General features: G+C 40.0%; 1 protein-coding gene across 1 annotated transcript in view; it reads right to left on the bottom strand.

The window, feature by feature from the left end:
* SPTAN1 (spectrin alpha, non-erythrocytic 1) overlaps positions 1-12,097 on the bottom strand; it is a 45,327-nt gene that overhangs the window by 18,518 nt on the left and 14,712 nt on the right. The window contains exons 9-27 of the mRNA XM_057374608.1: positions 11,938-12,073; positions 11,484-11,585; positions 11,117-11,254; positions 10,587-10,697; positions 10,052-10,129; positions 9,737-9,892; positions 9,183-9,387; positions 8,870-9,051; positions 8,346-8,589; positions 7,911-8,033; positions 6,974-7,191; positions 6,143-6,235; positions 5,677-5,811; positions 5,116-5,264; positions 3,724-3,783; positions 1,821-2,019; positions 1,199-1,303; positions 639-662; positions 261-296 (exon numbers count right to left, since the gene is read on the bottom strand). Coding sequence (XP_057230591.1) covers positions 261-296; positions 639-662; positions 1,199-1,303; positions 1,821-2,019; positions 3,724-3,783; positions 5,116-5,264; positions 5,677-5,811; positions 6,143-6,235; positions 6,974-7,191; positions 7,911-8,033; positions 8,346-8,589; positions 8,870-9,051; positions 9,183-9,387; positions 9,737-9,892; positions 10,052-10,129; positions 10,587-10,697; positions 11,117-11,254; positions 11,484-11,585; positions 11,938-12,073 — 2,494 coding nt within the window. The remainder of the gene's footprint in view (positions 1-260; positions 297-638; positions 663-1,198; positions 1,304-1,820; positions 2,020-3,723; positions 3,784-5,115; positions 5,265-5,676; positions 5,812-6,142; positions 6,236-6,973; positions 7,192-7,910; positions 8,034-8,345; positions 8,590-8,869; positions 9,052-9,182; positions 9,388-9,736; positions 9,893-10,051; positions 10,130-10,586; positions 10,698-11,116; positions 11,255-11,483; positions 11,586-11,937; positions 12,074-12,097) is intronic.

Below are 12,097 nucleotides of genomic sequence, written 5' to 3'. Positions count from 1 at the left end.
TTTGAGGAATAAAAACGTTTTTGTTGTAGCAAGCAGAAAGCAAAGAATTCATGCAAAGTGAACAAGGGATTATTCAACTTCTGCTGACCAGAAACTGGAATCACCCTCATACTACAAGCTCAACACTAAACAGAGTTTTGTAGCAGAGGTAAAAACCAGGCTGTTAGCAATTTCTATGGCACAGGAGAAATAAATTATCCAAAAAAGATGATGTGCAGTAATTTTTGTTTTATTTTCTTGTTGTATGCAAGGACACCTACCTTCCAAGGAGAGGCTGTCTTAGAATCAGTTTCATCCTGTTTGAAAATGTGAAGAAACAGCTTTAAATATGAAGCAGAATCTAAAACTATCAGAATACAGTAAAAAGATCTTGAAAAAATCTCCATGTTTGATCCTTAACAGAGTAGGTACATTTTTTTCATGCATGTATTTGTATTAGTTTGGGTTATGCTGCTTGCTTAGGTTTGTGATGTGGCCAAGACACTCGGAAAATAAAGGGATCAAAGATAAGATAATCTTTGAATGTTCATTAGTGAGGTCCACCATGGAAATGAACTATAATTATGACTCAGCTTCTCCTTGTACATCCCAAACCTGTTACAATTGTCACTCCATCCATCTCAGAAATTAACACTTACCCTGGGCATCATCCCATAGACTTCCTGCAAAGGAGAAAGAACAAATGATTTGTTATTTTCTAACAGAAAGAACATTTCTCCCAACACACTTCATGCTTTGTTGGCACAGRATAAAATTATTTACAGAAATAGCACAGGTATGTAAAAAGCTGGCAAAAAAAACCCAAAAAAAACCCAAACCAAAAAAGAAAACCCACAAACCCCCTCCATTCTGAATTAAGCTCTATTTCATTTTTCTTTTTCCCTAGCATTTGTCACCCATTTGCCTGCAAATAAATAAAGGCTAAATTTCAAATTTATATGAAGCAGAGTTAATGCATGGATTCTCCATGACTTTTAATATAATTGTAAGGACTTCCCATTCCTAAATACAAATGGASAATACTCTAGTGCCGAAATTTGCTCTAGCATTATTAAAAAATATAATTCTAAGGGTCTCCTTGTGATGACCACACTAGAGAACGGCCTGAATCTTGCAATGCCAGGCAAAGACAACAGACAATACAAATGAGAAGAATATTTTGTTTCTTAGATTAGATTTAGGCAGAGTAAAAAAGGACCTGYTGTTGTACTGCTTGTACTTCATCCACCATCAGCCCTTCTGACTCCAGGTCCTTTGCAACCTTGTTTATGTCCTTCAGGCGTGACTCATTGGCTTTCAGATCCTGCACAGAACAGGAAAAGATCCCAGCATTAACATTCACCCCACCAAAACACRTGGAACAAGGTGGCTCACCAGCAGTGAACAGCAGGAGTTAAACACAGTGACCCTGAGCTCCCAGAGAGCCTGTGCCAGGGAGTCCCAGCWGCCAGACCAGAAACCAAAATGCATCTTTCCTTTCAACAGGAATAGCTTAACTGGAGGTTATGCTTTATACAAATTGAAATTCCTCCAAAGCTTGGCAGATCCTATACTGCTAAGTTTTGAAACAGAGTTTCCATTCTGTGGGAGCTGGGAAGCATGGAGCATCCCGGGGAATGTAATAAAACTGAAGACACTTGAATGTGGGATTCCCTCTAGCCTCACAAAATGAAATAAAAAGTAATATATACCTTTTATGGACCTTTTATGGACCTTTTATGTCCAATCAAAACCATGTTTCCTACTCAGCTATGAAGAATTGTCATGGATACATGATTGGAAAGGCCATAATACACACATCATGCAGCATCACAACACACCTTCTGAAAATCATCAAATTTCTTCTGCAGCACCTCCACCTGCTCCAGATCAGCACCCACTTCCTCACTGGTGAGTGCTGCTTCCTTTTCATTGATCCACTGCTGGAGCTCGTTGGCTTCACGGAACAGCATGAACTTCTTGCAGCTTTTTTCCAACATKCCTTTACGTTTTTCTCCCAGTTCCAGGAGAGAGTGATACCTGGGACAAGCAGTAAAGGAAAGCAGAGAACAGTCAGATGGAACTGAGTCCAATCAAAGGAATTTCTTAAGTGCTGGGGTCCCCAAAGATGGGGAATCCCCAAAGTTATGCTTTTTTCTGCTACAGGATGAGCTACTCTGTGTAGTTGTGAATGAAGACTGTCCATGTCTCTCCTCCACATGGATTGCACACYAAAATGGAAACTCCAACATAAAACACCTCACTGGGCAAATACAAACCCAAATCACAGCCTAGGTTGGGGTAGACTCTTAAAAGCTACAGAGTCATGCAGGGCAAGAATGACTCCATAGGCTCTTACTTACCAAGAGGTATCTTCCTAGAGTACATCAAGTTTGCTATCAGATTATTAAAATCACCAGCTTCCCAGCTTTAGGACATAAACRTCTTCCCTAGCCATTTTCCAGTGCAAAACCTGCTGAATGTTTAAGCAAGGTATGTATCTTTGATAACATACCTATATTCAGCTGGGAAATCCATGAAACTCATTTCATGTACACTTTTTATATCTTGGAATTCCCAACATCAGTCATATTAGTCCTCATTCACATTAGAACAGACACAAATTGAAACCTCCAAAATGTTTAAATTGGTCTGCACAGGCAAATAAACCTCTAAAGATCAGCCAGTTACTTAAAACAAGAAAACTTCTGTCTCCTGTTTGATTCCTTGCAATCAGCTACACACACATGATCCTACAAGACCTTTCCCAAGCTGTTCCTGAAAAAAGCCAGCAGCCTTCTATCCAGTCTTAAACTATAATAAACAGGCAGAGACTTTGTGGCTTCCTGTAGTTTATTTACTTCCTGTAWACTTTAATAAAGTTTAAGACTGGATAGAAAGGAACYAAGAATCTTTCACATTAAGTTTGAATAGAAACTTTCTCCCTTGATTTAAGGAAAACACTGATTTGAAGCCTGCCCTAACTGCAGCTGTTTGCCTCAGCTAGCAACTTTAGGTATTAAATACTTGTAAAGCTCCTAGAGGATTTGGGCAAAACTTCTTTAGAGGCAGACCTTACCTCAGAATTGCTTTGCAACACTTGAGAGGGTWACATAAAAGTTTCACTTCTAATTCTCAAGAAATACATTCTCTATGAAAAGCCAATGAACATTATGGCTCTGGATTTCCCAACAAATTCCACATGCATAATCCAAACTTGGTATCTTTTCCAGGAGACATGAACACAAGTTTCAAAATTTAGTTAATGCTAAAATTAGAAAACAGTATCCTATATGAATAATGTTTTTTGACTACCCAGAATGAATGTCACCTTATATGATAAGCTATGATAACCCCACCCTTCTCTTAAGACATTCAGATGTGATGCAATACTTGGCAGACGTATTTTACATACATTTATATAAACAAACTAAYATTTCCATCTGCACCTCAGGAAATGCAAGAGATGCTTCTTAAGGAAAACAGTCTAGATAGACCTAAAGCCTCTTTGGTAAGCAAAAGCAGCAYGATGGAATAAACATGAACCAATTCAGCAGCAATATAAGCAGCTGGTTGAGAGGGACAGAGGAAACACAGACCACCACGCTCATCTGAACTAATCCTCATTGCAGAAATCGCCTCCTTCATGTCTCTTTGGAGCAGCTTTCCCAAGGAAAGAAACAAAGTGAAGATGAACAGTGACAGTGGAGACAGCATGGTTTAGAAAGGACTAATCCTACTCACAGTTCTTCGACCTGTTTCATACGCAGAGATACACTGCCGACCTCCTTAGTTATGAGAGTCCTGCACAGACAGGGAGCACAGCAAATGCATGCGAAAAATTAGTCAGATTAACAAAAATAATGAAAGCAGCAGCTCCATCCATGGTTGGTCTGTGGTAGGAGATGGGTAAGAGCTCACATTTAAATGAAGAGAATTAAGTGTCATTCAGAAGCAAACAAAGCAAATTAGACCAGGATTACAWTTCATGTAAGGAAATCTCAGCAGTACAGTTGAGCTCTCTCTATAAGGTCTCCTCATTTCCTGATTATTGTGCCACAGGACTGGAAACTAAAAGGTGGTCCCCTCTCCTTGGCTCTAAAATAAGGCACCGTGTTCTAGTTACTAAAAGCAATGTGCAAACCCATGGAGGGAATTAATAAAATGTGCCATAATTTTCCAGCATATTTTCTTTGTGCTGGTAAAAGGGYTTTTTGCTGTGGGTTGGTGRGGKTTTTTTTRTGTGATTTTATTTCAATTTTTTAATTCTAGAGGTAAGGCTAGTAATTACTGTATGGCAGTGTAATAACTGATGACTCAATACAACTGAGTGGGAGGAAATTCTCACACAGAATGACAGTGTAGCTGCACAAACAGATGGGAGTACACAAAACTTTCAGCTTTGGCTTCCAAGTGGCTTGATAAGATGAGCCAGCAGTCATAGCTATCACCCACAGCCCTTGCTTGCATTAATCTCTAGCCACCATGTGCTTTAAGAAGGTCATTACCAAGCAGCCTTGCAGTTTTCTCTGTTTGCAACGATATGTTGCTCTTTTAAAAGAGAAGATAAAAATTGGAAAAAAAAAAAAAAAAGAAGAGGGGCACATTTTAGCTCCTATAATGGCAACAAATATTGGCACCACATTTCAGGAAAAACAGTGATGAGCTAGCAGCAAAGTAGTCCCAGCTCGTAAAGAGGTCCCCTCTCCAGAGGCAGCCCTGTATAGGGAGAGCACTGTACTTAATGCAATCAAATTTAAGAAAGCTTTTCAAAACAGATCACACAYTAAGAAGTGACAACTACATATACAAGAGCTGCTTAGAACATATATAACTCACAAACAAGTTTAAGTAGTTAGGTACAGCAAAAAAAGGAACACATAAAATACTCAAGTCAGACAGTAAGTTGAGCTCTACTGTTGTGAGTTTAACAGTTAAAAATGGGAAAAGCAACAAGAAAATCTAGAGTAAGAATAGAACAACTGAATCTGGTGCCTCTGGTAAAGGAGCCCCTTGTTTTGCTCCAATTAATTACTCCCTAGTGTAAGAAGCATTAACCTAAGCTGATGGCATCTGTGAGGCAAAGGCCAAGCCAGCTAATGCTGATGGTGTCATATCTCATCAGTTAGATCTTACTGGTTATCAATCTGCTCCTGTCTCAGGGCTATGCTGCCTTGCTCCTCCAGGAGGTTCTCTCGGGATGCAGACTGGGCAGGATCCAGTTTTTTCACGTAGGCAGCTGGCACAAATCCCTGACGGTCATTGACTTCCACCTTCCACCAGTCCTGGAAGAAAAAAAAAACCCAAAGCAACCACTGTGAGGCCATCATAAAGCAGAAAGAATGCTGGGCAGCTGAATGCTGCAAATCAGAGACTTCTATTAAYACTAGGAAACCAGTGAKGCTCCCAACAGTTTGCTCTTGTTAYRGAGATCATTTCAAATAAACYGTCTCTTGAAGACACAGAGGCCTTACTGCCATGTCTCCCCTCGTTTTTAACCAAAAATTCCTCCAGAGGGTATATAAAGTTTTCTCAAAGACATGTGTCCTGTCTTGGAAAGGTTGGCAGCTGTAGAGGAGTCATGGAGAGGAACTGGAAAGGTTCAGCTGAAGTGCTGAATGGGGACATGGGCTAAATGTGCCAAAACTAAACACACAACACTGAGGGAGCCAAGCAAACCAGGAGGACAGAACCCACCTTGTTGGTGCTGTTGAGTAAGGTGAGGATATCTCCCTTCTTCATCGTCACCTCCCGGGGACTCTTCTCCTGGTAATCATAGAGTGCCAGAACGAGCTCTTTTCCAGTTTCATCATCTGTGGGAGCAACTTGTTGCTAAAACAAAAAGTGCACAAGAAAAAATGAGCTGTTCCATGTTTATTATAATCAATGTAGTTGTCCTATAATAGACTTCAGCCTTAGTAAAAGCTCCTGTAGAGTAAGTTTAGGTGCTGTCTAGGCTTAAACCCTGAAAACCACCACATTAAATTGTTTTATTTCAAAGCAACACTGTTGTCTTATGATTATAAAATCAGACTGCTATTTTTTTTGAGAAAATCAAGCAGAGTCTGCAATAATCTCTCAAAACCAACAACTGTTATTGAGCTTTGTTTTCACCTTTTGCTGACCCATGAATTTTAGGYACATGATTAGCATTTTTCCTTACCCTGCATGACTGGGCCTGTTCCCTCAATGCCTGGATGCTGCTGCCATAAGCAGAAAGATCAGACATCAAAGCTTCATGTTTCTTCAGAAGAGCCTGAAAGTGGATGACAAAACAACATGCACACCTTGCCATTTTACAAATATTCCTCTGTTTAAAATACATACTTKGACTCTATATGCAGGGAATGTGGGTTTGTCAGAGCTGCCAGCCTTGTGACTCTCATGGAAATAATCACTTCTATTTATTCACAGGCTAGATAGCGGTCCTAATGCTTCTAGTGCTTTGCCTCTATCTTATCTCAGCAACATTCCTTTGTTCTGACCAGAAATAACTTTATTTCCAGAGTGATATGGGGTGAGTTTAAAGTGTGCCTTTTAAMTGCACTTCATATTGATAAAATGTCAGTCAGCACTGCCTGGGATGTGGTGTTTGACTGCAGAATGACACCAATAAAACAACTCCAGACAAAAAAAATTACTTCCAGACTAATGAACTACYGAAAATCAGACTCATACTGAAATGCTCATCCCATGAGGAATTTGCTGATATTATTTTCATTATACTTAAAAAAACAAAAGTCTGTGAAAGAGTGAATACAGAGGTAAAGCCTCCTCACAGCTGGCTTAATACACCGAGCAGCAGAATTTCATGTGCAATAAGAACTAAGACACAGAAAAAACGGTGATCTTTGGACTCAGAGCCAAAATCTTGATTGATGCAAGAATCTTCTGTCCTCTTTGTTAAGAATCCTGACATTTTCAGATTTTTTTACCACTAGACAAATCCTCACTGTACTTATGCAAAATKGATTTAAACAGGAATTTCAAATACCTCAGCAGAGTCTTCATCTTTCCCATAGTCTGTACTGCCTACAATGGGCTCCTTTTCCCTCATCCAGGATTCAGCCTCATTAGCATCAGCAAAGTACTGCTGAGCCTGCAGGGAATCCTCCAGGTCCTGTCGACGCTGAGATGCTTTGGCTTTCAGAGAGTCCCACTTCTGGTTTAGCTCGTTCAGTTTGATTTTCACATCCTCAGCTGCAAAGTGTCCTATGGAACAGAAGCAGAGGGAACTGAAGGACTTCAGCAGACAAAACCAATACACATTTAAAAGGTTATTCGTACTTCTTCAGAGTTACAGAAATTTGACCAATTTAAAGCCTATTCAGACTAGAACAACAAAAACATAACTCAGCTGGTCCTTTTGCCTCAGAAGGGTAAACACTGAACCTGTCAATCAAGCTGTACTAGGATATCTCAATCATTAGGAATAAAACAAGACACATCATAACATTTGTCAATGATGAAACAGAAAAGGTCATCTCTTTCCAGTGGCAGAGTTCTGGCAGCAGGCAAATATTTCAGACCTGTAGATTTTTTTTTTTAAATTTTGGTGTTAAAAACACCCAGTCAGAAATAAAGATGCCTTTTTATTTAAAAGCAGGAATTACTGTCTGTGGAGAATTCACTCTCACATCATGATTCTGTACCTCTGGCAGAACTCTTTAATGAATTTAATTACAGAGACTAAATACAATAGGCACAAATTTGCTAAGTAAGTGTTCATCAAGAGTAGATGGAGATCTGTGAAATTTATGTAGGGTTCCCACCAAGGAACCTGCTTTTATTTTCAGGTGACATGACAACACGGAGTTCATCCTGCTAGAAGGTACCTGTCTACTGTCAGGATAGAAACAGGCAGTAATTCTTAACTGTGCCAGGCCAGGGAACAGAAAGCTGTACCAAAGTTAAAAAGTACTCAGACATACCCTCTTCCACCATAGCATTTCCCTTCTGGGTGACTGCTTTAATGCGAGGCTCATGGCCTGCAATTTCTGCCTGCAAAGCCTGRTGTTTCTTTAGCAGATTCTGGACACCAATTAAGTCCTTGCCTGAAAGATATAAAATAATTAATCAGATAAATCAGAGTCACTAGATAAAAAAAAAATAAAATTCAAGGCAGCTGCAGCCAGTGCTATACAAACTTGCAGAGTAAGCACTTCAACAGTGAAGACAGAGCACTTAGAGAAACTAAATTACCCTTGGAACCATTTAAGTAACATTATAGAGACCCGGGCTGATGGCTGATGCATAACTCTGAGCAATGCTAATTATAACAAACAGTTCTGAAATTTTCAGGGAATGTTCTACAAAGATACATTTTTTAACTGAGCAATTCTGACATCTAAATCAGGATGGCTGACCTCGGTTTGTTGAAGCTGCAATAGGTTCTTTTTCCCTAATCCAGGTCTCTTCATCCTCAATGTCACGGAAAAGCTGCTGCAGGCGAAGAGAATCTGCAAGTTTCTGCTTGCGAGCCACCATGGGATCCTTCAGAGCTTCATAACGAGCCACTAAAGCTTCTTGTTTCTTCTTGATATTGTCAGCATCAAAGTGCCCAGCCTCTTGAAACTGGCGTGCCTGGATGGTAATGCCATCTATCCGATCCTAAAATTGATCCAGCAACAGCATTAGGTCAGAATTTCTGTGACGTGGCTGCATTAATTGAGAAGCTCAATTCTACTAAAATACTAAAGATATTATTCTTAAAAGACATACAAGTTATACTTCAGTTCAAAATTACTTTTGATAAGTAAATTGTAAAACCCAAAGCTAAACAAATTATAAAAAAATCAGACTTGCAAATGTCTCTTATTGAGCATATCTGAAAATAYGAACTTTTGAGAGAGCAGATCTGAAAGGACAGGAATAAAAATTATTTCATTACCTGATGGGCAGCAACATCTGCCTCTAGCAGGGCATGTTTCTTCTGAAGATTCTGAACATTAGTAAGATCTTTTCCATAATCATCAGAAGCCAAGTGTCCTTCTACTTCATACAGCCAGAGCTCAATGTCCTCCACATTGCGATTAAACTGCTGCTGCTGATTGGCTTCTCGCAGTTTTATACCTGAGCCSAGACAGGGGCAAGAGGAGAACAGGACAAGGTAAGTCAAGTGGAAACTGAAGKTAACTCATTTCCTGTCTTCTCCCAGCTAAACTCTCTAGAAATTTGTCCACATTCTCCTCAGCAAGTCGTACCTTTGAGCTCAGTGGCCTCAAGAAGTTTCTTCCACAAGCTGATGACTTCRTTCATGCGAGCTGCCACCTCATCGGACGCGTAGTGCTTGACATCAATCAGCTTCTGGCCAGCTTTCTCCAGGGCATCAATACGACTCTGGTTAGCAGACAGCTCTGCTTCAAAAGCCTGATGTTTCTGRACTTTACCTTGCAAGTTTGATGGATCCTACAGATGAAGAAAGAAATGGAACATTTCAATACAAAAATCAGTAACCAAGGGGCTCTGAAAAATTTTTGAAATTGGACTACACTCACAGACATGCCATGATGTCACCAGAGGATCTGGTGCCAAAAATATGCCTTAAATCAGAACACTTAAGCTATTGGACAGGCATGATTACACCATGATGGGAAAATACCCCTTCAGTTCAGGAAGAAATTAAAATTCCTCCTGTTGCCATTTATACTGCCGACTATCAGCAATATYTTGGCTGATATGACTTTGTATCATTAGACTGATCACATTAAATCTGGTACTGCCTCAAAAGCATTCTACCATTCATCTTTGTGCTTACCTTGTAGGCCTCATCAGTTGCAGTTTTCATCTTTTCATTAACCCAACTCTTGAGCTCATCAGAGTCTCGGAAAAACTGCTGCAGATGGAAAGAATCTGCCAGTTGAGCACGACGGTGCATGGCTCTTTCATGAAGGGCATTTCGGCGGCTCAGCAGCTGAAAAAATGAAAAGTAGAAGGTTTTAAGCATGTAAGAACCACCACTGTATCCATCCTCTTGGGACAGCTACACTGACTTATCCGATACTGAAGTCATACCCAAAAAAACAACAAAGCAGAACAAGATTTAAAGTGCAAATTTATTTCAGATACTTACAGCATCTCTGCGTGTAGCAACATCGTCCATGGCATAGTGGTTATTCTGAATCAACTTAGTAGCAAACTCATCTAATGCCTAGAGGCAAAACAAGTTTCCATTTATTTGATATAATAAAATCGTTTGTGCAAATTTGCTTACTACATCAATTCCCCAAAGTTCATCACAGTAACACTGGCAGAAAGCCATTGGCAGAACTATCCTTACACCCTTTTCTCTCTGTACCATCATCCTCTCCATGTGGAAGAGTGCCTGTTTTTGACAAATCTTCATTCACCTGTGTGCTGGTGTGATAAGGACGCACGAGGTTACCCAGCTCTGGGACAGAAATCAAGCCCTATTCCACACCTTTTCCACTGTTTCCCATTTTAGAGATAATACCCATTATGTAGAGCTAATACATCCCACCTAACAGTGAATCATTCTGCAAAGCAAACCTCATCCTTTACTATYCTGCAGCAGTGTCTCCTCCCCAGTCAATAAATGTGCTTGTTTTATTTCTTGCCCATTTCATTAGCCAATGTCAATGTCTTACTGTGATTTTCTCCTCTTGGGCACTTAGGGATTTCTCAAAGTCTTCATGCTTCTTTAGAAGAGCCTCCACACTGTCCAGAGAATCACCAAGGTCTTCATTCAGCAGAAATGCCTGAARTGAGGACACAAACACAACTTTATGTTTCCATACTCAACAGCTTTAAGTGAGCTCAAGCCCAGTCAGGGATATTTCCTGCCATATGCTATTACTGAAAGGTAAAAGATGAYATAYTGGGATRGTGTTTGCCTTATGCTTCTAACAGCCAATAATTGGTTTTAGTTTCTTATTCAACCAGATTTTCCAAGAGTTAACACACACAARCTCACTTGTCACAGCTCATAGTTTTGGCATTAGATGGAAACAGTCATTGCAGCATTTCAGGCAGTCAGACAAATAACTCTGCACAGCACCCACTCACTAGTGGGTGATTATGGCACTGCCACTAGGCAATACCAATTGCTTAAGCCTACAGAAGACTACTCAGAAATTAAAATCAGCCTTATCTGGAGAGTTCAAAGATATGCACTCACTTCTTGTTTGCTCATCCAGTTGTCAACTTGTTCAGTATCTCTGTAGAAAAGCTGCAGGTCCATGCACTGCTCATACTGCTGCCTGCGGAGCTCCCACAGTTCCAGCAAGGCAGACCGTTCATCTGAGAGGATGGTCAGCTAATGGGTTGGGRAAAGGAATATATAATACTTTTATTTAACATTCTAGTTCACTTCCATCTCAATGTAAAATCAAATTGTGACTCTAAAAAAGTGGTTAGCACTGAATTGAAAATGACCTCCTATATAAAGAATGAAATCTCCTACTCCTGATGTGATCATCCTTTCAAATTAAGGGACACAGAAGAAAGAGACAAAATTCTACTAAGAGCTCTTACTCTCAACTTACCTTTTCTTTAACTTCATCAGAAGCATAGTGACCAGCAGCGAGCAAAGCCTGGCCTGACTCATCAGCAGATTTGAAGCTGTCTTCATGGGCATCAATTTCTCCCTACGAAAGGAGACGTGAATAAGCTGTTAACAAAATTGATCYTAGAATAAAGTGTCAGTACTCCTGCTTAATTAGAGGAATTCCTCATGATGGACAACTAAAATAGTCACCAGTCCAACTGGCTGCTATTAGGCCTATTCTTTATAAAATACTATCATAACCATATTAATACTTAGTAATTAGTGCATATCTACTACCTAGAAACAAATTAAAAATATCAAATCAGGACAGCAATCTAGTACTGAGCTAGTTGCATGATCAAAGCATTCCARTGCTACAACACTGACTCAGAGACTGTTAGAAATACAAATCAGAGGGCTGTTGACTGCATTTGGCTGTATAATCACTCTACCTTATGTTCCTGATGTCTGTCTAGAAGGGCTTCTGCCCCAGCCACATCATTGGCAAGTTCATCAGCATTTATCAGAGCCTTCATCTCAGTCACCCAGCTGGTGAGGTCTCGGAAGTCCGCAAGAAAGCGCTGCAGCCTTAGGGAAGCAAAGGAAAAACAT

Source organism: Malurus melanocephalus, unplaced genomic scaffold (genome assembly GCF_030028575.1).
Source record: "Malurus melanocephalus ecotype Western Australia unplaced genomic scaffold, MMel_1.1 scaffold_230, whole genome shotgun sequence".
In the NCBI taxonomy this organism is placed as follows: domain Eukaryota; kingdom Metazoa; phylum Chordata; class Aves; order Passeriformes; family Maluridae; genus Malurus; species Malurus melanocephalus.
Note: the sequence above shows the minus strand (reverse complement) of the source record. Positions and strands in the feature narration are given on the sequence as shown.